The sequence below is a fragment of the Heterodontus francisci genome, chromosome 8 (assembly GCF_036365525.1).
Source record: "Heterodontus francisci isolate sHetFra1 chromosome 8, sHetFra1.hap1, whole genome shotgun sequence".
In the NCBI taxonomy this organism is placed as follows: domain Eukaryota; kingdom Metazoa; phylum Chordata; class Chondrichthyes; order Heterodontiformes; family Heterodontidae; genus Heterodontus; species Heterodontus francisci.
Genome location: NC_090378.1, coordinates 42,107,713 through 42,130,944, shown reverse-complemented (window position 1 = coordinate 42,130,944; position 23,232 = coordinate 42,107,713). Strand labels below are relative to the sequence as shown.

Sequence of the window (23,232 nt, the reverse complement as noted above, 5' to 3'; positions counted from 1 at the left end):
ACACACATTACAGAAGGAAAAATTGATTTGGTGGGTGGATTAGAGTCCAGAATAAATTGAACGTATGTACACAGTCTGTGAAGTGAGTGATCTGGTAGTTCTCAGCTGAAGCTGTATTCTTGAAGTCCTCACTGGTCACAGTGCACTTTGTGGTTGCCCTGCTTTGCTCAGGATTTTCTTGAAGGCAGAATTGTAGTAGGCTCTCTTCCCCTGGTCTCTGGCTGCAGCAGTCTGTAGACTTGGAGGATCCACAGTCGCAGATGGTTTTCAAACTTGATTTATCTCTGGGGAGAAAGAGAGAGAGAGGAAGGGAAGCCCACAGCTTTCTCTACTGCACAGTCTGAGTTACTGCCTGTCTTCTTGTCCAAAGGAAGCAAAACCAGCTTCTTCCCCCCCCCCCCCCCCCCCGAGATGGGCAGATGGTCACATGGCTGCTTCAGGTTTTCTGGAACCTTCTAATAAAATTCCAAGTTAGGAATTGACTCCACGTGCCCCAGAATGCCAATTTACACTTGGAGGGGGTTTGCCCTTTCAAAGGCAATATATTCGGATTGCCTTGATTGCCCTGCTAATAAAAGCATTTTAGGTAATTCAATCACTTTGAGCAAGCCAATGTTCTGGGTCCATGCTGCTCAAACCTCTGGCTCCAGGTGGATCTTTTGAGTATGAAAAGGTGTTTTAGATACAAATTGCGGTGGCCATCTTGGCTGCTAGTTTTTTTAAAAATGACTGTAGGATTTTTTCCCCATTAAAGATCTAATGTAAGTTTCCAACCAATGAAATTAATATTTCTCATTTGGCATGGGGATTTTCTTGACAACATATTCATGCCATCACTAACACTGCCTCTTTCATCTCCGTTACATCGCCCAAATCTGCTCGTGCCTCAGCTCATAGGCTGCTGAAATTCTCATCCACGCCTTTGTTACCTCTAGTCTTGATTATTCCAATGTCTTTCTGGCCAGCCTCCTACATTCTACCCTCTGTAAGCTTGAGGTTATCCAAAACTCTGCTGCCTGTTCCGTTCCCACTGTACTTGCTGACCTTCATTGACCCCCGGTTAAGCAGCGCCTTGATTTTAAATTCTTATCCTTGATTTCAAGTCCGTCCATGGCCTCACCCCTCCCAATCTCTGTAATCTCTACCAGCCGTACAACCTTTCGAGATATCTATGCTTCTCTAATTCTGGCCTCTTGAGCATCCCCAATTTTAATTGCTGCATCAATTGACAATTGTGCCTTCAGCTGTCAAGGCCCTAAACTTTGGAATTCCCTCCCTAAACATCTCTGCCTCTCTCTCCTATAAGACACTCCTTAAAACTTACCTCTTTGACCATTGGCTGTAATACCTCATTATGTGGCTCAGTGTCATATTTGGTTTGATAATGCTCCTGTGAAGTGCCTTGGAACAGTTTACTATATTTGAAGGCACTATATAAATACAAGTTGTTGTTGATAAAGACTCTGGAGAGAAAGCAGGTTTTGGTTTGCCCTCGTAAAGACCTAGCCATTCGTAATGGGCCAAATGGCTGCCTCTTATATTGTAAACTTCTATGGTCCTACAATTCTGGAGGGTAAGCAGAAAGGAAAGCAGGTATTATTGAATTGCCCGGATTATACCACTGTATGAGTGGCTGTTGCTACTTCACACACTTTTTGCATCCCTCTATGCAACAGTTATTTATTTCAAAAAAATCCTTGGTGAATTTGTTTGTTGAACACAAAATTTAGAGCCCCTCTCCCCCCCCCCCCCCCCCCACCCAGGCCAAAAACAAAGACACTTCATTTGAATGAAAATTTGTAGCTAAATAAAGATGACATCTGAACTGTAAACACTTTTCCTGTTTTTCTCAAAACTATTCTTCAAAATTAGTAAGTTTGTTTTTTTTTTATTTTGGGCAGGACTCCTACTCGATGCCCCTCACATCAATCCAGTGTTGGCACGTTCATTGTGAGGAATGCTGGCTCAGAACACTGGTAAGAATCTCCTTCCATTTCTTCATGTTGTTTCTTTTCTTTCTGTCGTTCTGCCCTAGTGCCTTCAGGGAAAAGTGTTATAATCCGTTCAAACATTGCAGTACAGAAGGAAGCAATTAATAAGAAAATGCTCATCTGTTTCGCAGCCAGCCTTTTTCAATACACAATTTATTATATAAACACTTTCACGACGTCCTTTAAAATTTGCTTGCTGTGGCGGCTTGTTACTAATGTTACCATTAAACCATACCCTGAAGACAGCAATAAAGTTGGAATGCTAGACCCTTGCATCTTTAATCAAAGTGAATGCATGTAATCTTGTTACTGCTGCCTTTTTTTATGAAACTGGGCAGTACATAACAACTGCGTTTGTGTGTGTATGTGACTATGTAATACTCATTCATTATTCTCATTAACTTGGCTGTTTTTAAACAAAGATTTTTTGGAATAAGGAAATAAAGAGGGGAGTCATATGGTTATACTATATAGGACTTATATAACAAATAAAACGTCTCCAGTGCTGTAACCACAATAAGTGCTATAAAAGATTGGAGGGATGGGGGTTTTCTTCTCTCAAAGAGCCTGACTACAATGGCACATTGCCACAGTGCTAATGAGGGTTTGAAGTGTAAAACACTAATGAACTAAAAGGCATACATTTATTGTTGAGTTTAGCACACCAAGGTTGAGGTAAGTTCATTACCACAATTAAGGTACTCCTTTAGATTTTGATTAAACACTTCCTAACTTGTAATTATTTCTAATAGCTTAATGTTTCTTCGTTCATCATATCCCTCACTAAGGGAGGGGTTATGGTAATACTCTTACATTAAGTTGCCCCAGTTGCAGTTTTCTAGATTTGATTACAATGCATGTTGGTCAGTCTTCAGATTTATCATGTGCTCCCACTTCTCATCAGTAGCTTGGAAACTAAAAGGCTTAGTTTGCACTATTTTATTGGAGGTTTAATGTCACAGTAATGAGTAATATCTCATTTGAATCTTCTAGTCACTGGGAGATGTTGATAGTTAGTGTAAGAGCCAAGAGATCGTATTTAGGGGCCATTATAATACTTGAATTTGGGGTACCATGCTTTGACTACTAAGCTCATGCTAAAGTAGCACGTGTGTTCAGTATCAGGTGTTCCTGCATTAATTCCAGCAGTTCTGCCTCCCATTACAGATTGCCTGGCAGCAGAGACACAAGACTTGGCACTGGAATTGTAAACAGGGGCAGTGTGGCACTAGAGCTCTTCCATGCAGCGCCACAGTGTGGAAACAAATTGATTTGGTACTGTGTATACATGACAAAAATGAAACATTTTAGTCTTTTAAGATTATTTTTTCTGCTGTTGTCCACAGTACTCTCAGAGGATAAAGATCAGTAATTTTTGTTTTCTGCAAGCTGGAGGGAATTTCCATTACAGTTAGCCTAATATTCACACCTCAGGGCAAAACGGGGACATATATAGTCATAAAAATTCTTGTTTTGCATGGTCTGATTGGTTGGATGGGAACCCAGACAATTTGCTGGAATGGGTATCAATATGGGGAATGTTTTATGTTTTAGAAACTGATTTCTGTTGCAAGAAAAGGTGGTGTTATTACATTAATATTGATTGAATGTTTTGGGTTGTACCTGTTGCAAAGTATCTTTGATGCTGGATAATGATGAACTACATGAATTTAAAATGCAACTTTAATGTAGAAAATCATTCTAAAGTACTTCACAGAGGTGTATGTAATCAGTCAATATGGACACCAAACCAAAAAAAGGAAAGATTAGGAGTTACCAAAAGCTTGGTCATAGAGGTGGGTTTTAAGGAATTCCAGTGCATGGGCCACAGATGGCTGAAGGCATGACTGCCAGTGGTGGGATGAAAGGAAAGGAGGAATGTGCAAGCTGTCAAAGTCAAAGGAATGGGGAGCTCTGGGGGTATTGCAGCAGAATCTTAATGATCTGGAGCTTACAGAGCATAGAAGTTGGGGGGCCTTCCAACGAGCATTGGAGTAGTTGTGTTTGGAAATAACAAAGACATGGATGGGAATTTCAGCAGGAGGGGCAGAGGTGAGTCGTGTTACAGAGGTGGAAGTTGCCGGTCCTTGTGACAGTGAGGATCTTGGGCTAGAAGCTCAGCTCGGAACTGAATAAGCCACCAAGATTGCAGGCACCTTGCAAAAGCCTGAGACGGTGGGCTGGGAGGGATGTGGAATCGGTGGCAAAAGTACAGAATTTGTGGCAGGGGCTGAAGATGATGGTGCTGTTTAATTGGCAAAGAATGCAGCTAGCATTCTTGTGTGATTTAAGGCAATGCAGTTTTTTTTGTGAATGGGCTTTGTTTCAGCATGCACTCAAAGGATTTGGAATGACAACTCAGTAGCTGAACTTAGCTCGGAAGTCAGAATTCTGTAGCCAGCAGAGAAACTGACTCTTGCAGCCTTCCATCACATAAGTAGTGAATGCACATTTTCATGGTTCAATGTATGTTGAGAGATAGCTCAAGGCAACCATCTTTATTATTCTGATATATTGTGGAGGGTAATAACATTTGTAACTTATGATAAATATACTCTTTGTAGTGAATACTGCATTCATTTATCTGTAATGTTAAATAAAGCATCTTTATAGGTTTATAGCCTCAGTCTTGGCCTGACAGACTATAAGTTCAATCTTTTCCTGTCCTTTTTTTCTATGTTCATAATCCATCTTACGAAGACAAAGAGAATCATGGAGTGACATGTAAAACATGCCAGTGTGCCAGTTTATGGTATCAAAGTTCTTTGCTCAACCCCCGGCTCTCGCTATCACTGACTTAAATTTTGGGCAGGTAAAAGCACACTGTTAGGGCATGGGAGGTCCACTTAGGGAATGTTTGCTGATGGTGACTTTAAATGGAATATCTTACAAGAAACAGAAAAACATAAGTCTAAAAGATGTACGACGTGCTGCTAGTGGATTTTAGACAGCTGTTGAGTCATTTTGGTTGTCAGGTGTTGTCTTTCTGATGAGATAGTTACTTGAAGGACCAATCTGCCCATTCCAAGGGTTCAGATAGAGAACTCCTAGTAGGCCAGATCTCCAGTGTACTGTTCAACATTTCTCCGTCAATCAACACCATTAAAATCAGGTTAATTAATCATATATCACTTCCCTGTTGGATCTTGCCCTGTTCAAAATGCCTGCTGTATTTGCATATATCAGTTAATTCACCAGTTAATTCATTGTACACGAAGCACTTTCAGACATTTTTGAAAGTTTGGTAAGGGGCTACATAAATGCAATTTTTTTTCTTTTTAGACGTGTAACTGCATATATCCAAATTGTGGCTGCATATTTCCAAAATGTCTTCAGTGATATGGATTGAATTGTCTCGGGAAAGTGAGGCAGTCAGTCTTTGCTTTATTCTTTCCAAAGCTTAAGTTTTATCATAGACGGCAGAACAATGCTCAACTATACCAGCAATAAGCTCACTTTTGTACACTTTGTACATGCAGTCTTCCTTAAAAATATTGTTAATGCTTTTTATGGTGAGGAATGGGAGATTTGTTTAATTGCAGTCCTTTCACTGTTCCTAAGAATTGACCCACTGCTACTAAAACTTCACACTTGGGTATAATGCGATAATACTGAGGTGTGGAGAATCATTGATTTCACAGCTACATTGTCATAACATCACAGATTTTGAGTTGATCAAAGTGACTATTCAGTCAGCCTTTTGAATTGAGGACTAGCATTTCTTTATTCCCCTCCCCCAGAAAGAAAATTCCAGGACCTGGAGTTTCCACTTAATTGCGTTTTTTTCTCACCAACCTGTCTTGGAAATGTATTGCAGTTCCTTTTTCGCTGCTGGATCAAAATTCTGGAACTTCACCTAGCAGCACCAATGGTTCAAGAAGGTGGCTCACCACCACCTTATCGAGGGTAATTAGGGATGGACAATAAATGCAGGCCTTGCCAATGATGCCCACATCCCACGAACGAATATTTTAAAAAATGAGACATGTCACCTTAGAGGTACTTTGACCTGCTTGCCTTTCTCCCACCCCTGCCCAAAGGGAATACTCACTAGCTGGTCATTGGACATCTTACAAGTGGAGGTTTGAGTCTTGCTTGGTGGATGGGCAGGTACCAGGAACCTCTCACAAGCAGCACAACTGACCATGAAAAGTGTGCACTTTATTGAATGATTCCACCAGTATGCAATTTCAGTAAAAGCTGCTTGTCTTTCTGTAATCCATCTGTTATGATGGGTACAAAGCTCTAGATATGTGAGTGGGTTTTTCATACATAGCCTGCAAGTAAGTCCTTCAAGCAGAAGTCATCTCAAGACTCAGGTATCCAATGGACATTTGTTTTCATTGTAGTGAAAGACCTGTTGAGGCATGTGCTTGTGGCATATGAAGTTAATACCACGGGGGCAAGTAATTAAACTAGCAGCCTTTAAATGCCTTTTTGCCTTCCACTGTTTTACTTGCAAAGTTCAGTATCTGCACCTCTGAGTGCCTTCATACACGTACAGTGTCGGATCTCCAAGGGTGCAAAGAGCTACTACCATATTTTAACCAACTAACACTCTGCAGCTTACCTTCCTGCCCTGCAGCCCCTTTGCCTCTTTTACACAATTACTTTTCAGCTTGATCCTAGATTTTGCTCATAGCGTCATTTTCCGGGGACTGGCAGCAAGTAGTGGGGTACCACAGGGATCAGTGCTTGGGCCCCAGCCATTCACAATATATATTAATGACTTGGGTAAGAGAACTAAATGTAACATTTTCAAGTTTGCAGGCGACACAAAGCTGGGGGGGGGGAACGTGAGCTGTGAAGAGGATGCTGTGGGCGGCGCAGTGGTTAGCACCGCAGCCTCACAGCTCCAGCGACCCTGGTTCAAATCTGGGTACTGCCTGTGTGGAGTTTGCAAGTTCTCCCTGTGTCTGTGTGGGTTTCCTCCGGGTGCTCCGGTTTCCTCCCACATGCCAAAGACTTGCAGGTTGATAGGTTAATTGGCCATTATAAATTGCCCCTAGTATAGGTAGGTGATAGGGAAATATAGGGACAGGTGGGGATGTGGTAGGAATATGGAATTAGTGTAGGATTAGTATAAATGGGTGGTTGATGGTCGGCACAGACTCGGTGGGCCGAAGGGCCTGTTTCAGTGCTGTATAACTAAACTAAACTAAAGAGGCTCCAATGTGATTTGGACAAGTTGGATGAGTGGGCAAATGCATGGCCGATGCAGTATAACATGGATAAATGTGAGGTTATCCAATTTGGTTGTAAAAACAGAAAGGCAGATTATTATCTGAATGCTGTTAGATTGGTAAACGGGGAGGTGCAACGAGACCTGGGTGTCCTTGTACACCAGTTGCTGAAAGCAAGCATTCAGGTGCAGCAAGCAGTTAGGAAGGCAAATGGTATGTTGGCCTTCATTGCAAGATGCTTTGAGTACAGGAGCAAGGATGTCTTACTGCAGTTATACAGGGCCTTGGTGAGACCACATATGGAGTATTGTATGCAGTTATGGTCTCCTTATCTGAGGAAGGATGTTCTTGCCATGGAGAGAGTGCAAAGAAGATTTACTAGGCTGATTCCTGGGATGGCAGGATCGACGTATGAGGAGAGATTGGGTCTCTCTATATTCTCTAGAGTTTCGAAGAATGAGAGGGGATCTCATAGACACCTATAAAATTATAACAGGACTAAACAGGCTAGATGTAGGGAGGATGTTCCCGATGGCTGGGGAGTCCAGAAACAGCGGTCACAGTTTCAGGATACGGGGTATGCCATTTAGAACCGAGATGAGGAGAAATGTCTTCACTCAGAGGGTGGTGAACCTATGGAATTCTCTACCGCAGAAGGCAGTGGAGGCCAAGTCATTAAATATATCCAAGATGCCAAAGGGAATCAAGAGATATGAGGCGAAAGTGGGAACAGGGTACTGAATTAGACGATCAGCAATGATCTTTTTTGAATGGCAGAGCAGGCCCGAAGGGTTCGAATGGCCTACTCCTGTTCCTATTTTCTATGTTTCCATGTTCAGAGGAAACTGTTCTGTTCTGAACCATGAACTAGAACTATTTGCACTTTTGCTTTGTATGCCACGAGCTGAATCTGCATTGGGGCTTTGCTGTTACTTAAGAAAGATGACAAAGGTGTCCTTTGCCCCTTTGCAGCCTGATACCAGAAGACTGTGTCCAGGCTGAAGCTGGCAGCATTAGGACCCCTAGACAGTCAAAGCAGTGGTAGCCACACTAATCCATGCATCCTAGGGTGCTAAAAGAGATAGCTGCAGAGATAGTGGACACGTTAGCTATGATTTTCCAAAATTCCTTAGATTCGGAACGGTCCCATCAGATTGGAAATTGGCAAATGTAACATCACTTTTCAAGAATGGAGGGAGGGAGAAAACGGGGAACTACAGGCCAGTTAGCCTGACATCAGTCGTTGGGAAAATGCTGGAATCTATTAGTAAGGAATTCTTATCAATGCACTTAGAAAAGCATAGTATGATTAGAACAAGTCAACTTGGTTTTCTGAAAGGGCAATCCTGTTTGACAAATTTATTGGAGTTTTTTGAGGATGTAAGTAGTTGGGTAGATAAAGGGGTACCAGTAGATGTAGTATACCTGGATTTCCCAAAGGCATTTATAAGTTTTTTTTATTCTTTCATGGGATGTGGGCGTCACTGGCAGGCCAGCGTTTGTTGCCCATCCCTAATTACCCTTGAACTGAGTCGCTTCCTAGGCCATTTCAAAGGGCAGTTCTGAAGTCACATGTAGGCCATACCAGATGGGTTTTTATGACAATCGATGATAGCTTCATGGCACCATTGCTGAGACTAGCTTTCAATTCCAGATTTTTGTTAATTAACTGAATTTAAATTCCACCAGCTGCCATGGTGGGATTTGAACCCATCTCCCCAGGACATTAGCCTGGACCTCTGGATTACTAGTCTAGTGACATTACCACTATGACACCGTCTCCCCTTTTGCCATGCAAAAGGTTAATAGGCAAGATAAGGGCCATTAAAATTGGGGATGATGTATCAGCATGGATAGAGGATTGGTTAATAGACAGGAAGCAAAGAGTGGGAATACACAGGGCATTTTCAAGTTGGCAGGACGTGAATAGTGGAGTGCCGCAAGGATCAGTGCTGGGGCCTCGGCTATTTGCAATTTGTATTAATGACTTAGATGATGACACAGAGAGTAATGTATCTAAGTTTGCTGACGATGCAGAACTAGGTGGAAATGCAAACTCTGAAGAGGACACAGAGGCTGCAAAGAGATATAGACGGGTTAAGTGATTGGGCAACAAAATGGCAGATGGAGTATAATGTAGGGAAGTGTGAAGTTGTTCACTTTGTTCGTAAGAATAGAGAAGCAGAATATGTTTGTAAGGTGTGAAACTTTTAAATGTTGATGTTCAGAGGGACTTGGGTGTGCTCGTGCAAGGAATGCAAAAAGTTAGCATGCAGGTACAGCACGCAATTAGGAAGACAAATGGCATGTTGGCCTTTATTGATTGGAGATTGGAATGCAGGAATAAAGAAGTCTTGCCACAATTGTACAAGGCTTTGGTGAGACCACATCTGGAATACTGTGTTGGTTTTAGTCTCCATATTTAAGGATAGATATACTTGCATTGGAGGCAGTACTGTGAAGGTTCACTAGATTGGTCCCTCTCATCCTTGGGACCAATCATTTAGGACTGAGGATGAGGAGAAATTTCTTCACTCATAGGGTTGTGAATCTTTGGATTCTCTACCCCGGACAGTTGTGGATGCCTCATTGTTGAATTTTTTTAAGGCTGGGATAGATTTTTGGTCTCTCAGGGAATCAGCGGATATGAGGAGTGGGTGGGAAAGTCGTGTTGAAGCCTAAAGATCAGCCATGATCACGTTGAATGGCAGAGCAGGCTCAAGGGGCCATATGGTCTAATCCTGCTCCTATTTCTGGTGTTCTTTTGTTCTTGTATTAATGATTTGTCAGGAATGGTATCTTGCTGGTTGGTTCTTAGTTTGAAATGCTTCCATACATGCTTTAATTCAATGCTCTATGTTAAGAAAATAGATTTCTGTCCAATCGGTATGATGCTAACCCTCCATATATTATGTGAGCTTCAAGCACATAGTCATATTCAGGGAGTTAAGTGGTAAATTTGATTTTTTTCTTGTACTGGTAGTTCCTTTTACAGCAGCTCTTGTAATAATAAAGTAGAATGAAAGAGCTCTGAGCTCATTTAACTGGAGTTTACATTAGTAGTTTGTCATTTATTGCTGTTCTGTTTTATTTTTCATTTTTTATTTTTGCATGCTCACTTTCTGCAGTCTTACCAAGTATCCCTTTGAGTTTTCATACGCACATAATTTTTTTAAAAACTATTTGCTCCAAAGTTTGAAATCAAACAGCGCTAAAGCATTACTCTTCTGTATATAGGGGTTGCCAGCTCGTCAGGAATTTGCAGTTTACAGTGAGCAAGACAGTCTCCCTCAGTTGGACTAGGAATGGATGCCAGTGTTGGATTTCTGTATCAGAAAACAGTGCATTATTCAGCTTGTCTGCTGTGATTCACTAAGTGGCATTCCTTGTTATAGTACAAAATGCTAAAGGAGCCCAGTCAGCTTTTACATATATCCTATTACTGACCTTTTGATAAAATCCTCATGACTAAATAAATCCAAAGACCATAAATCCATCTGGACGGTTAGTAAAACTTGATTCTTCACTTGTGAAAAGAGTGTCCAAAAGGAAAGCACGTTTGCTTTGCAGGGGAAGTCGTATTTTGTAAACTTGTGATTTATTAGGAAATGAACAGCCAGGTTTTCCCAATGAACTGTTCTGTGTTGGTTATAGGAAGTCCAGTGAGTGGCTAATCTGCTCCCCTGCAGCAATTTATTTAATCTTGCTGTGCTGCAAGACTATAATAGTTTAGATTAAAGGTAGAAAAAGTGAAGGCACACTGCTTGAAGCTGTGGTCTTCCAGTTGTTTACCTTTTCTCTTTTTTCAGTTACAGACACCTACAGTACAGTATAATATAAAATATATTAGTACTTTTGAAGCTGAACTCATTTTTGTCAGGTTGCATGTTTTAAACATCGAAGTATTTTTCTCTTGATTTATTTTGCCACCCCATACTGCCGAGAGTACTAGCAATCTTTTCATGAGCTCTTACCAATACAAATTTTAATCTTATTGTTATGAGATATACAACAAAGACCCAGTTTTATTTCTGGGGAGGTGGCTTAACTCACTGTACTGGGAATTGAGGATGCAAACCTATTTACCTCTTAACCAATTTGTGGCTCTTTCCACGGTGCTAAAGTGCAGGTGATAATTGACCAAAGGTAGCAGTAACTTAGTGCATGGAGGTATATTTTTGCTCAGACTTTAAACTGATAAGCATTTTTTGGGAAAGCTGAGCAGAAAATGGGGAATAAAACCACTACGGATGCTCTGATTCTGCACTTTTATTGTATCCTGCAATGATCTTGAGACATTTTAGTATCAAACAACCCTTGGGATATGTTTGCTTTAATTCATGCAAATACATGTTTCAATACAAAGAAAGTTCTTAAATTTGCCCATTTTCTCTCAGAATAGCATAACTAAGAGAGCTAGCAGTATGAGAACACACAAGATTAAAAAGCTTGGTTGGCAGGTGAACTCAAACCACCTCAGTTATTTTATTGATTATTCTGTTAATATTGAGCTTTGGCATTCCAGTTAGTGGTTATCGTTCTTCTGTTATCACCCTTTACCACTCCAGCTTCTGATAGTTGTTATTCACTCATTCTGATGACTGTTCACACCTTTTTGGCTGTCACTTTCTTTGACAGATGAGATAATGGTGGTTGATCATTTACCTGTTTTTGCAGACACTTGTAACTTATCATTATGAGAAGAAGCAAGACCTGAGTGGGTCATTCACAACTTTGGGTATCTTGACTGCTAATACCTACTTGGAGATTAATGTTTGGTGGTCTATGTTAGCTGTTAACATAAATGCATGGCTTTGCAACAAGTTGGGCCCAATAGCTGAAAATTGGACTTTCGTCTCAATTGACAACTACTTTCATTTAAAAAAACACACAGCAATCGGGTATTAAAAACAAAAAGTACTGGAAATACTCAGCAGGCCTGGCAGCATCTGTGGAGAGAGAAACAGAGTTAGCGTTTTAGGTCTGTGACCTTTCATCAGAACCCCTGCAATCGGGTAAATTTGTCATATAAATCAGCCTTGCATAACTTCAAAGTGCAGGGGTAGGCTCCACTACAAATAAGCTGAACTGAAGGTAGTTTTACTTGATAAATGGTGCAGAAGGGAAGGGTTCACATTCCAGAGATATTGGGATCAGTTCTAGGGCAGGAACTGTATCCTTGTCGGAAGCTTAACTGGAGCTGTGGGGAAGGGTGAGGGGAGGCTAAAGCTAAAAGGTAAAGTTGGTGGCTTAGAAGAGAAAGTAACCTTTAGGTGTGTAGTTAAATTCGAGGTAGCAAGGTTAAACACAGGACAAGATGGTAAAAAAGAAATCAAGTTGTCAAAAGGCAAAAGTTGTAAAAACTAAAGGAATCTAAACTCGGATATATATGAGCACAGAAATAAAATTGGAGAACTAGAGTTATTGATTCAAATAGAAAATCATGATAATGCAGCAATACTAAAGCAAAGCAACAACTGGGTCAAGATTAACGATTAGAAAAACTGGATATACTACTTTTGGGAGGATAGGGATACAAGGAAGGGGAGGAGTGATAACGGTATAATATTTAAGTGTAAGAATTTAAGTGGCGAAGTGACTCAAACAGAGTCAATTGAGTTTAAGACTAGCAAGTGTTGGGTCACGTGACCAGGATTATATTATAGACAGCCAAAACAGTGGAAAGAAATTTGAGGATGAACCTTGTAGACAAATTAAAGAGATGCATACTAACAATCAAGTTATAATTTTTGGAGGTTTTAATTGTTGACTGGTGGCCGGATTAAGGAAAATACTTGTGCTGAGAAAGGGGAGCTTAATTTAGCAGTGTATTCTGGGGAATGTGGCCAAATAGGCAGTCAGATGGCTGGTGGATAGATACCAAAAGGATAAAAGGTTTCTCAGAATGGAATGATGTGATAGGTGGTGTTCCCACAGGAATCCATGCTGGGGCTACTTTCACTTATATTCATAACTGATCCAGAATTATGGGAAGAATATCCACATTTTGATGACATTAAATTGGGTTTATAACATATTGTAGATTGCAAAAACATGCTTTAGGATGAAATAGAAATGGTTTTAAGAGGGGAAAATAGTGTCAAATGAAAAAATACATTGAAAAAGAAATGTTAAGATTTTAAATGGAGCAGAGTTTTGTGTGCAAATACACAGGTCATTAAAGGTGGCTACGAAAGTAGATAAGACCACAAAATAGTCAAACAGAACCCTTGATCTTGCATCTAGAAACATAAATACAAAACAGCAAGGTGATATTGAATTTGTGCAAAGACGAGGCTACAGTTGAAATATTGATTGCAGTTTTGGACAATTGTATGGGGTTTTGGGTTAGGAATACAATTTTGCAAGGGCACTCTTTAGTTGACCCTAAATTTCAAGCAAAGCCGTGGGAGTTTTTGTTATTAACAATTTGCAAAATTTTCATTTGGCTTCTTAGATTATTAACGTAAAAATATTTCATTGGTGTCTACTTTGAACCTGCATACAGGGTGAAGATAGCAGGAAACTTTCACATTTTCTGGTGTCTATAAACAGCAGTTTTGATCAGATAAATGTATCTAACAGTGTAGAATTTGCTTAATTAAAAATTGATCAGTGGCTAACTGAATGGATTTATCAGCTTTTAAAAACTGATAAAATTCAGTTTTAGGCAGTCCTAATATTTACTATGCTCAGACACAAATTGTTATTGCAATCTCCATATAATGAGTTTACCACATTTTGTCTGCTGTTATAATGTATCGGCTCTGATCATTCCAGTGCCATGTTGCATACATAGTCATTAGCCATATCACTTTAGATTAGTGTAAATTAGAGTAAAAATACATTTTATCTGGTTTAGTTGTTTCGTTTATGAGAGACTTGTACTTTTCATTTTATCTTATTATGTTCTTTCATTCTAAAGTGTTTTTTTAAGACAACTCCTTTATTAGCATTAATGCCTATTTCAGATCCTTTTTAAATTGTCGAAATGGTTGAGATGACTACCGTGGGCTTTTGTACTAATGAGCTGCTGGTCAGATTTATAGATTCCATTTTTAAAATGGTACTAACCAGTTTTGGTTGATCTGTTTTTGGCTTTATTGGAATAAACACTAAAAATAATTAAATATAGCCATTGTAGCCTATTCAACATAAGTGTAAAATGGTTTCAGCATTTTTATACTTGGAGCTTTATATTAAATGCATTTCATCATGGAACAAAAAAAAGGTTGCTTTACTGATAATTTAGATTAGACAATGTGTCCAATTAAGCTCCAGAACAGGAAAGAAGTATTAACTGATTAGCATCTGCAGGAGCGAGAATGGACTGAAAACATATATTTTGACTGTAGTTACAAAAAGTGTGAATAGGGGGAATATCCATTGAAAATAACACTCAAATCGAATATTATTGCGGTCAGTAAAAGTACATTCAGATTAATAGTAACAACTCTAGGCTACATCTCATAAAATATACAAACCATACAGCTTTGTCTTACTTAACTTTAATAGAACATTGTACTTAAAGGGGAAGGAAATAATATTTGTTCAAAATAGCACCACCTCTCTCTGGAGTGTGTATTTAAAATGAGTAATGTATCTTGTAAGGTAATTTTTATCCTCAACAGAGACCTGCTTTGATAGTGATCCTATTCTCCAGGTAACAAAAGTGATGCCACTGACTAGGGAGACAGCTATGGCATTCTGGAGTAGTTCCACTGATAGCAATGAGGATAGCAACTTAGGCTGTGATTTTAGATTGGCATTGAAGCCACCTGATCCTGGGATAACCTGATGCATGAAAAGAATTTGCTAAGCAGAGGCCAGGTTTTCACACACACAGAAAATCTAAAGGTCAGTCACCTTGAATTGTCGAGGTACACCTAATAGTTGGATAGAGAAAAGTATTACAAAAGACCTGCATCTTAGTTGAGGGAATGGTATATGGTGCAGAATGACCTCAAGGAGAGATTCTTTTCAATGGAGTATGGAGAGATATGAAAATATGCAAGTTAAAGCATCTGCCTTAGCAAATATAAGTTCAGAGGCTATTTTTGTAAATTTCTAGTAACTGTAGTGTTAGAAAGAAATGTTTGAAATCATAGCCCTTTTCACTATTCTGGGAAAAATATATAAAAATGTAAAATGGTGCTATAAAAATTCTACTGTGACTGTGAAGGGTTAATTGGGCAATAATAATTAACCTTTTCCAATGACTGCATGAAAGAAGGAGAATATGTTATTGGTAATAGTTGACCTTTTCTAGTGTTTAATTGTGTAATTCTTTTTCAGGGGGCCAAAAAGCTTTGTCCACAGTGCAACACCATCACATCCCCTGGAGATCTCAGACGTGTGTATTTGTGAAGGAGTGGGATGTGGAAAGAAAAGGCCACAGTTAGCCTGAGGCCAAGTTAATTACAATGCCTCACAACAGGAAGAGGACCATGAACAATTGTGGGGTGGCACCAAAAAAATGTACAAATATTCCATTTTTGTTTTTCTCAAGTGTGTGGAAGGAAAGAATCAGCCCATCCGGGAGGAGAACATGATAATGCTGTTTGTTATATTAAAAAAAAGGAGCCCCTATCCCCCATCCGAGTTTTATCAGATGATTGATGCCCAGAAAATATACACAAACTTCTCCATAAACCTGTTGACTGGAGCTACATTTACCAGAAGACATTCTGGGCAGTGCATTGTGAATGGACCTGTACTGTGTTCTATTGTGGTGTTATAGTGACAAAAAAACAAAAGATGAAGCACATGTAATATAAATTATGTATGTTTACACCATTGATCGTGTATAAATTGAATAGACTTATGAACAGTGCATACTAAAAAGTCCTTAATCATTTTGAGAGAAAAAAAAGCATTAAATCTACAGTATTTTTTTACCCAGGCTGCCTAAGATTTAAATGTCTTGAGCTGTTGGTTAAAAAAATCTGGTTTAATGAATAATTTGTGGTGTATATTTCTCATTCAGATTAAAGGAACAGCTTCAGTAATGGCTGTAATAATACCCATAACTTAAATACTAAAGGATGTAGACAAGTTGGCTTGTCTTAGTTGTAACAAATGGGCTACTTGTACTGGAAGCCTGACCCATTTAAAATATCAGGCAGCCGCAGCAGCAGACCCCTGAGGGAGAACCAGGCTGAACCCTATGTAGAGGCTACAGCCTACTCCCTCATGTGGAAGCTGTGTTAGTTCTTGTGGACCAGCGTTGTGCTGTGTGTCTCAGTCGTACCAGAATATGTAACCAGTTATAATGTTTGTTATTCATGTGAAAAGTCCTGGAATATACTGAAGAATTTGAAGGTAGATTTTGAAAGGAATGCAGATATTCTGTGATTAACCCTGCCCCCTCACAAAAACAATAACTAAATTGGCTTCATCCACTGTTCCTGAAAATCTTTCTAATGTTGCCAATTGTTAAAAGTTTGTATAGCCCATCATTATAAGTCTCACATTTTTAGTGTTGTCTTGTTAATTAGGTGGTTGGACCTTGGTTCCTGGTTCTCTTTCATATTACATTTATGCTACATTCTGGGACAGTCACTAAAGCGTGCAGCCCACTATCGCATGTAAAATGCTTGGCTCCCAAGGAACGGATTATAAAGGGAGTAGAACAATTGAAATTCCACTTTGTTCTTTACAAAACACTTGTGGGCCATGACACATACACAGGTCTAAAAAGAAACAAGAATGATATGAATTTATTGTAGTAATTGACCATTGATGTAAAAAGAATCTCCTGGCCAAAGCAGACTGTATGGTGACCTTTAAACATAACAGCCCTTTGATGTTGGTTGGACATAGTTGCAATTCCTTACACTTTTATTTCCTTTTTTCCCCTGTTTAATGGCCAGTTGCTGTTTTGATGTTTCCGATCATCCCTTTAGCACTGTATTTTTAAAAACAAATGTTGCCACAGTTCATGTAATATGGCTTTAATGGACAAAGCTTGAAATATCCATTAACACACTGGCATTTGCTAATAAAAAGTTCAAAGTCCTTGCAGAATAAACTGTGGTTGCCTGTGGTAGTACAGAACCAAATAATTTCATTGTGAGGCATCTTTCAGTTTGCTCTTTGTATGTTGCTTATTATTCTAACGTATTGGTTTTGGAAATAGATTCTTGTGGCTTATTCTCTTGCATAATTACAGCAGTGCAAATGGATTCTGGGCTATTATTCAGATAGAAGTACAAACAGTAGTGTCAGTCTACTTGGATACCAAAGCAGGCCAGAAGGAAAAGGCAAAAAAAATTAATATATTTCCTCCTTGTTGATCTGGACGTTCCACGGCACAGATTCACAGCAGTGTCCTTTTAACTTTGGATGATGGTTTGGATCAACCAACATGAAATTCAATTCTCCTCTCTGTTGATTGTTGAGGATCCAGAATCAAATGATTCTAGTAGTTTTGAGCCAGTATCTCCAAGAAAAATTGCCCTTAAAACTGGTACTAATTTACAACCTCCCAGACAACCCCACCTAACTGTCATTGACCACACTCCAAGGCCAGTGATCTCAAATTCTAGAAGAAGGAAAAAATAGAAACTTTGTAATTAGCCTGTGATGCCATTTGTGCTGTGAAACTTATAGATATGTAATGAGTTAATCAGTTATTATTGCATCTGCTGATATTGAGCCAAAGTAGTGATATTTGGGGTAAACTTTTTCAATAAGTGGGTTACTCATGCTGTGTAGAAGTTTACAGTAGGGGCAGTATTCCATGAATGGAAGTGATTTGCTCATTTGAATGGTTCTTAATTTTCTGTGAATGAGTTTGAATTCTCTAATAGCAATACTAACTGGGCAGTACCATCAGATATTAAATAGTATGCCACTTTCAGTTAGGTTCCTGATGTATGTTTGGCCCTTTAGCTTCTTTTGCTTTTTTTTAACCAAATTGGGAATGGTTCTCCATAATTTTCTTTCATTCTATTTCATGATGTACTACAAATTAGGGCATTTCTGAGATACCAAACACATCACAATCGGAAACACTGCTGTTCACATCCTCCATTGAGTTTCTTTTTATGGAAAGTCTGGTTCTTGTTCTCATGGCCTGTGATACGCAGATTAAGTGGATGATGTACTGACCAAAATCATGGCTGGGTGCTTGAATATTTTTTTCAATGAGGTTTGGGTGTTGGATGTCTGGCAACCTGTTTTTTTCCCCCTAACTTTCTGCCCTGTGGGATTTCCATGTAATGGTCTATGAGGAGTTACGTGAAAGTAACTGCAATTCATCTTACAATTTTTCCTCCATTCCTGCAATGAGGAAACTCTTCCATTCTTTTCAGTGCCTACTCCTGCCAACCCAGCTGAGATCGAAAACTTACAATGTGAGGAAATTCAAGTTGCTCGAGTCCAGTTTTTTTTATTCCCTTAAAAAAAGTAGTTCTGTAATTGTATCAAAATGTATCTTGTTTTGGCATTTTTCAATTTGTTGAGAGCAGATTACAGTTGACACCTGATATGATTGGCTTTAAATTTTTATGGTTTTCTAGTCCCAGAATGTGCATTGTGAGCATCCATGAGGTAATTCAATCATCCAGTGTTCAATGCATGCAAGCTGCTTCTTGTATTCAATCCTCAGTAGCTACTCTGACTTTATGTATACCCTGTTTGAATTCTTTAATGTAGACAAGAGGTTGAAAGTTGGATAATAGTGTATGTGTGAGAGGAATGCACTCACTAACAAAAGTTACATAATTTTCTTTTCCTTTATGTTGTTTCTTCCACATTTTTATTCTTTATTACAATTTTACCTTGTACTTAAGTGTTTCTATCCATCTTTTGTAAATGTGCATCTGTTTTGTGTTATATATGGTGACACTGCTAACAAAATCCCACTCAATCCTGTGATACTTTGGTAGAGAGGTTTTGACATTTATGTAAAACATCCACTTCAAACCTCAGATGTAAACACCCAGCTGGAAGGCTGTTGTGTACCAAGCATCTTTTCTAGCCAGATGGGATGTGTTGGTGGTGTTTGCAGCATACCTCGATTATAATCCTTTTCACTGGTGGTCTTCAATCAGAATTCAAAAGACTTGATTCAAATGAGCAAAGAAGAGGGATTTCACCGTATTAGTTCCTCATTAGCATCATATTTCTGAAGAACTGCTTAGCTTCTTGATAATGCTCTATTCACTGCCAGACTTGTAATCAACCAACTGAAGCAAGTGATTTTAAGAGGCAGGCACCCTTTGGAGTTAAGTGATAAACCTGGTTGGGAGTTAAGTGGCTCACTTGCTCAGAGTATTGACCTACCTTGACCTGAACTCACAGCTGTTCCTCCGCTTCTCATTCCCCCACCCTCTAAAACAACCCCCCACCCCCACCCCAAAGTTTCCTCATTCAAACAGCAATATAGTTTACGGGTTGTTTACAACTCTTTTGGTCAAAGTGAAATAAGCTCACTTCTTATATCCCTGACATTTGTGCCAGTTGCACAATAGCAGGTCTTTAAATCAAAATCCCAGCCTGTACAGATGCAGAATAAAAACAAATTGACACCACCACCCAGGCATTCTCTGTTGCCTGGATACACATGATGTTTATCAAAGGCAAATTAATGTGGAGCTGTGTTTTCTACTACTCATCCTTTGCAGTTTCTCTAACTGAAACAAGCTGGTGACATTGATGTGCAAACGCATTTTTACATTCATTTAATTTATGAATTCTGCAATAAAAACAGAAAATTCTGGAAATACTCAGCAGGTCAGGCAACATATATGGAGAGAAAAGCAGTTGACCTTTCAGGCTGATGTTTTCGTTAGAACTGTAGTAAGTTTTTTAAAAATGTAACAGCTTTTAAGCAAGTATATAAGCAGGAAAGGGCAACATGGAAGGTCTGTGATAGTGTGGAAAGCAGGAGAGATTAAGGCAAAGGAGATGGTAATGGGACAAAGGAACAAAAGATAAGTCTAGAGGAGGTATAAATGCAAAAAGCAGAATTACAACTGCTGTCCAAAAACAAATAGAGGCAGAGGTTATGATTTGAAATTGAAACTAAATATCAATTTTGTCAACTGTATTCACTGCCCACAATGTGGACTCTATACTGGGAAGACCAAACACAGATTGGGTGACCACTTTGCAGGACACCTCCGCTCAGTCTGCAAGTGTGGGCCCAGAGCTTCTGGTCATCTTTCATTTTAATTCTCCACCCTAGTCCCATTCTGACACTGTTCCAGTGAAGCTGAACATAAGCTTGAGGAACAGCACCTCATCTTTCAGTTAGGCACTTCACAGCCTTCCAAACTTAACATTGAGTTCAACAATTTCAGATCATAATCCCTGTCGGCATTTTGTTTGGGCGGCAGCTGTTGGTGATGGTTCTCTTATTCCCATTTCCACCTCTAGACCCATCTTTTGTCTCTTGTCCCATTGTCATCTTCTTTTACCTTGCACCCTATCACAAACCTTTCCTTCTGTGCTTTGCCCCACCTTTCTGACTGTCCTTGCGTTAAAACTTGTTACATCTCTAAATTTTTCCAGTTCTGACAAAAGATTAACTTCGTTCCTCTCTCTACAGATGCTGCCTGACCTGTTGAGCATTTTCAACCTTTTCTGTTTGTTTCAGATTACCAGCATTTGCAGTATTTTGCCTTTGTATTATGAATTCTGTGTTCAGAATGAAAGTTGATGTACGATGAAAAATTGGAGTTTATGACAAAGGAATTTTAATCAGATTCTAATATACCCATCTCTGTTTGGATTGACTATTTTAATGGATCTATAGGTTGTAGGATTTTTATCCTCCTATTTGACCTTTTAAATCATTTTTTAAAAATATGTAAATGTCCCCATTATAGTTGTTTTCTTTCTTGCAGCATCTTCGGCTTTGACCACAGTTGTCCTGTAATTTGGTTTACAGAAAGCCCACTTACTACAGGGAAAAATGGATGGTGTTCCAATCTTTCCTTCCGCCACTCTAATACGGCAACAGATTGCCCAAATGAACCAAAAGGAGAATTATTCAAAAGTATATAAATAGGGTCTCAAAGATGGAAAAGCTTCTGCTACAAAAGTTAAGTGCCACACTATGCCTAGAAATGATTCTGTGCCCCTCTGTCCCAAAGTTTCTTATTTCTATGCATCCTCTATGGCAGAAGGGCAAGCCAAATATCCTTTAAACTATAATTTGGCTTGCTATCCTAATTTTCCCTCTACCTGGAGTGGTGTTCCTCTTTGTTGTCTTTTCTCCACCCCTCCTCCCTGAAAGATGGCAGTGGGGGGTGGGGAGCTAGTTTATAAGGGCCTCATTGGGATTGGCTGTTCATCTTAATTCTATGATCCAATGTGTTAGATTACTGGGTTGCCTCAACAACAATGATTTTGGTTTGATTCATGTTTAATATTGGAATTTTGCTTAATTGAGCTAATTTTCTAATTAACTGCTTGAACATCAGCCAGCGGTGACTTCATACTGCTCACAGTATAGCAGCCTATAAATAATGAGGATTCTGAAGACCTAACAATAAAAGTAAACTGTGGAATGAACAAATGAGGCCAAAGATGTAACAAGTTAAAACTGCATTTTTGAGTGTGCTTCCTTCCCCACCCCCCGACCCCGAACATTTAACAGCAGGACTGCATTGTGGGTAAGAAAAGGATACTGTAAGGTTGAGTGATTTAACCACCTTCTGTCTGGTTTGCAATGTAAAGTTGATGCATTCTGTGCTTGACGTTGGCATAGACCGAAAGCCTTTTATTGTAGAATTTGCGCTTTGTGTCTCCGTGTGAAGCCTGTACCTTAAAGTATTGGATTTCTGAGTCTTGCTGTTGAAATACTTGTAAAAAAAAAATAATAAATTTTTTGTAACTCACCATATATAAAAGAGTAATGAGCTCTTCCTTGTATGATGTAAATGCAATACAGAGCATTGACTTGTGTTTGCTAATCAGCAGAAAGAAATGAATAGTATTTGAGTCTATTTGTCAGTAATAGGTCGTGTAAAATGGGAAACTGAATACAGCAATGTTTTTACATATTGCCTTTTCACTTCTTATACCTGGGTTGAAATCTACACCAGAAAACAAGGATAAAGGCCGTAAGAATTTGGACTTTGCATTCAGTTTCCAGTGGTTAAAAACTGTGTTAAACTATTCCTATATAGTCCATTTATCTTATTCACAGGGGTGTACTCTGCAGATCAGGTATGAGAATTTTAGGTAATTGACAGCTGTCGAGTGTTACAGTTGTACAATAACAAGTTGCATTTACATAGCATTTTTGAAGTGGTAAAATGTCCCAAAGTGTTTCATAGAAGGGTAATCAGACAAAAATGAACACCAAGCCAAAGGACACATTAGGACAGGTGCCCAATAGCTTGGTCAAAGAAGCAGGTTTTAAGGACTGTCTTATAGAAGGAGAGAGAGGCGGAAAGGTTTGAGGAGGGAATTCCAGAGCTTAGGACCTAGACAACTGAAGGCACAGCCATCAATTGTGCGTCAAAAGAATCTGGGGTGCATAAAAGGCCAGAATTGGAGGAATGCAGAGTCCTTGGAAGGTTGTAGGGCTGGAGGAGGTTACAGGGATAAAGAAGACTGAGGCCATGGTGAGATTTGAACACAAGGATGCGAATTTTACACTTGAGGGATGGGAGTAAAAACAATGTTTACCGTCCCTCAGAATGCTAGAGTTGAAAGAGTTAATCATTCTGAAACTGCCCTGAAATGATCCATGAATTGTGTATTTGATAGTGCACCTGTTTACTGAATCAATGGACTCAGCCAACTGTCCACTTGGTTCTGCGAGAAACATGAGCTAAGCACAAACATTGGTGATTTTGGGGGGGAAAAATCTCACCAACTTCAGATTGCTGTTCCAGATTGCAGTTATATACTGGCTATTGTAGAAATAATGCTTCATTATCTTTTTAATCAACTAAGAATGTTCAAATTAAAACTCTTTTTCTTTTGCAATAGATGTGTGATTTCAAGATTTGTGAAGCTTTCATTTTAACTGTTGAATGTTAATTAGTAGACACGTCTCGGTCAACACACTGTGGACATCATGTAATGGTCCCTTTGTC

The 23,232-nt window shown here is 39.3% G+C and overlaps 1 protein-coding gene across 5 annotated transcripts in view; it reads left to right on the top strand.

Annotated features, from left to right (window-relative positions):
* rnf220a (ring finger protein 220a) overlaps window positions 1–17,204 on the top strand; it is a 546,071-nt gene extending 528,867 nt beyond the window's left edge. For 2 of the 5 annotated variants that reach the window (XM_068037013.1, XM_068037012.1), the window contains exons 14-16: window positions 1,902–1,976; window positions 3,159–3,266; window positions 15,470–17,204. In XM_068037013.1, coding sequence (XP_067893114.1) covers window positions 1,902–1,976; window positions 3,159–3,266; window positions 15,470–15,541 — 255 coding nt within the window. In that variant the 3' untranslated portion in view covers window positions 15,542–17,204. Of the gene's footprint in view, window positions 1–1,901; window positions 1,978–3,158; window positions 3,267–15,469 lie in introns of those variants that run through there. The other 3 variants (XM_068037017.1, XM_068037014.1, XM_068037016.1) reach the window with 2 other exon arrangements.
* The last annotated feature ends 6,028 nt before the right edge of the window (window positions 17,205–23,232 follow it).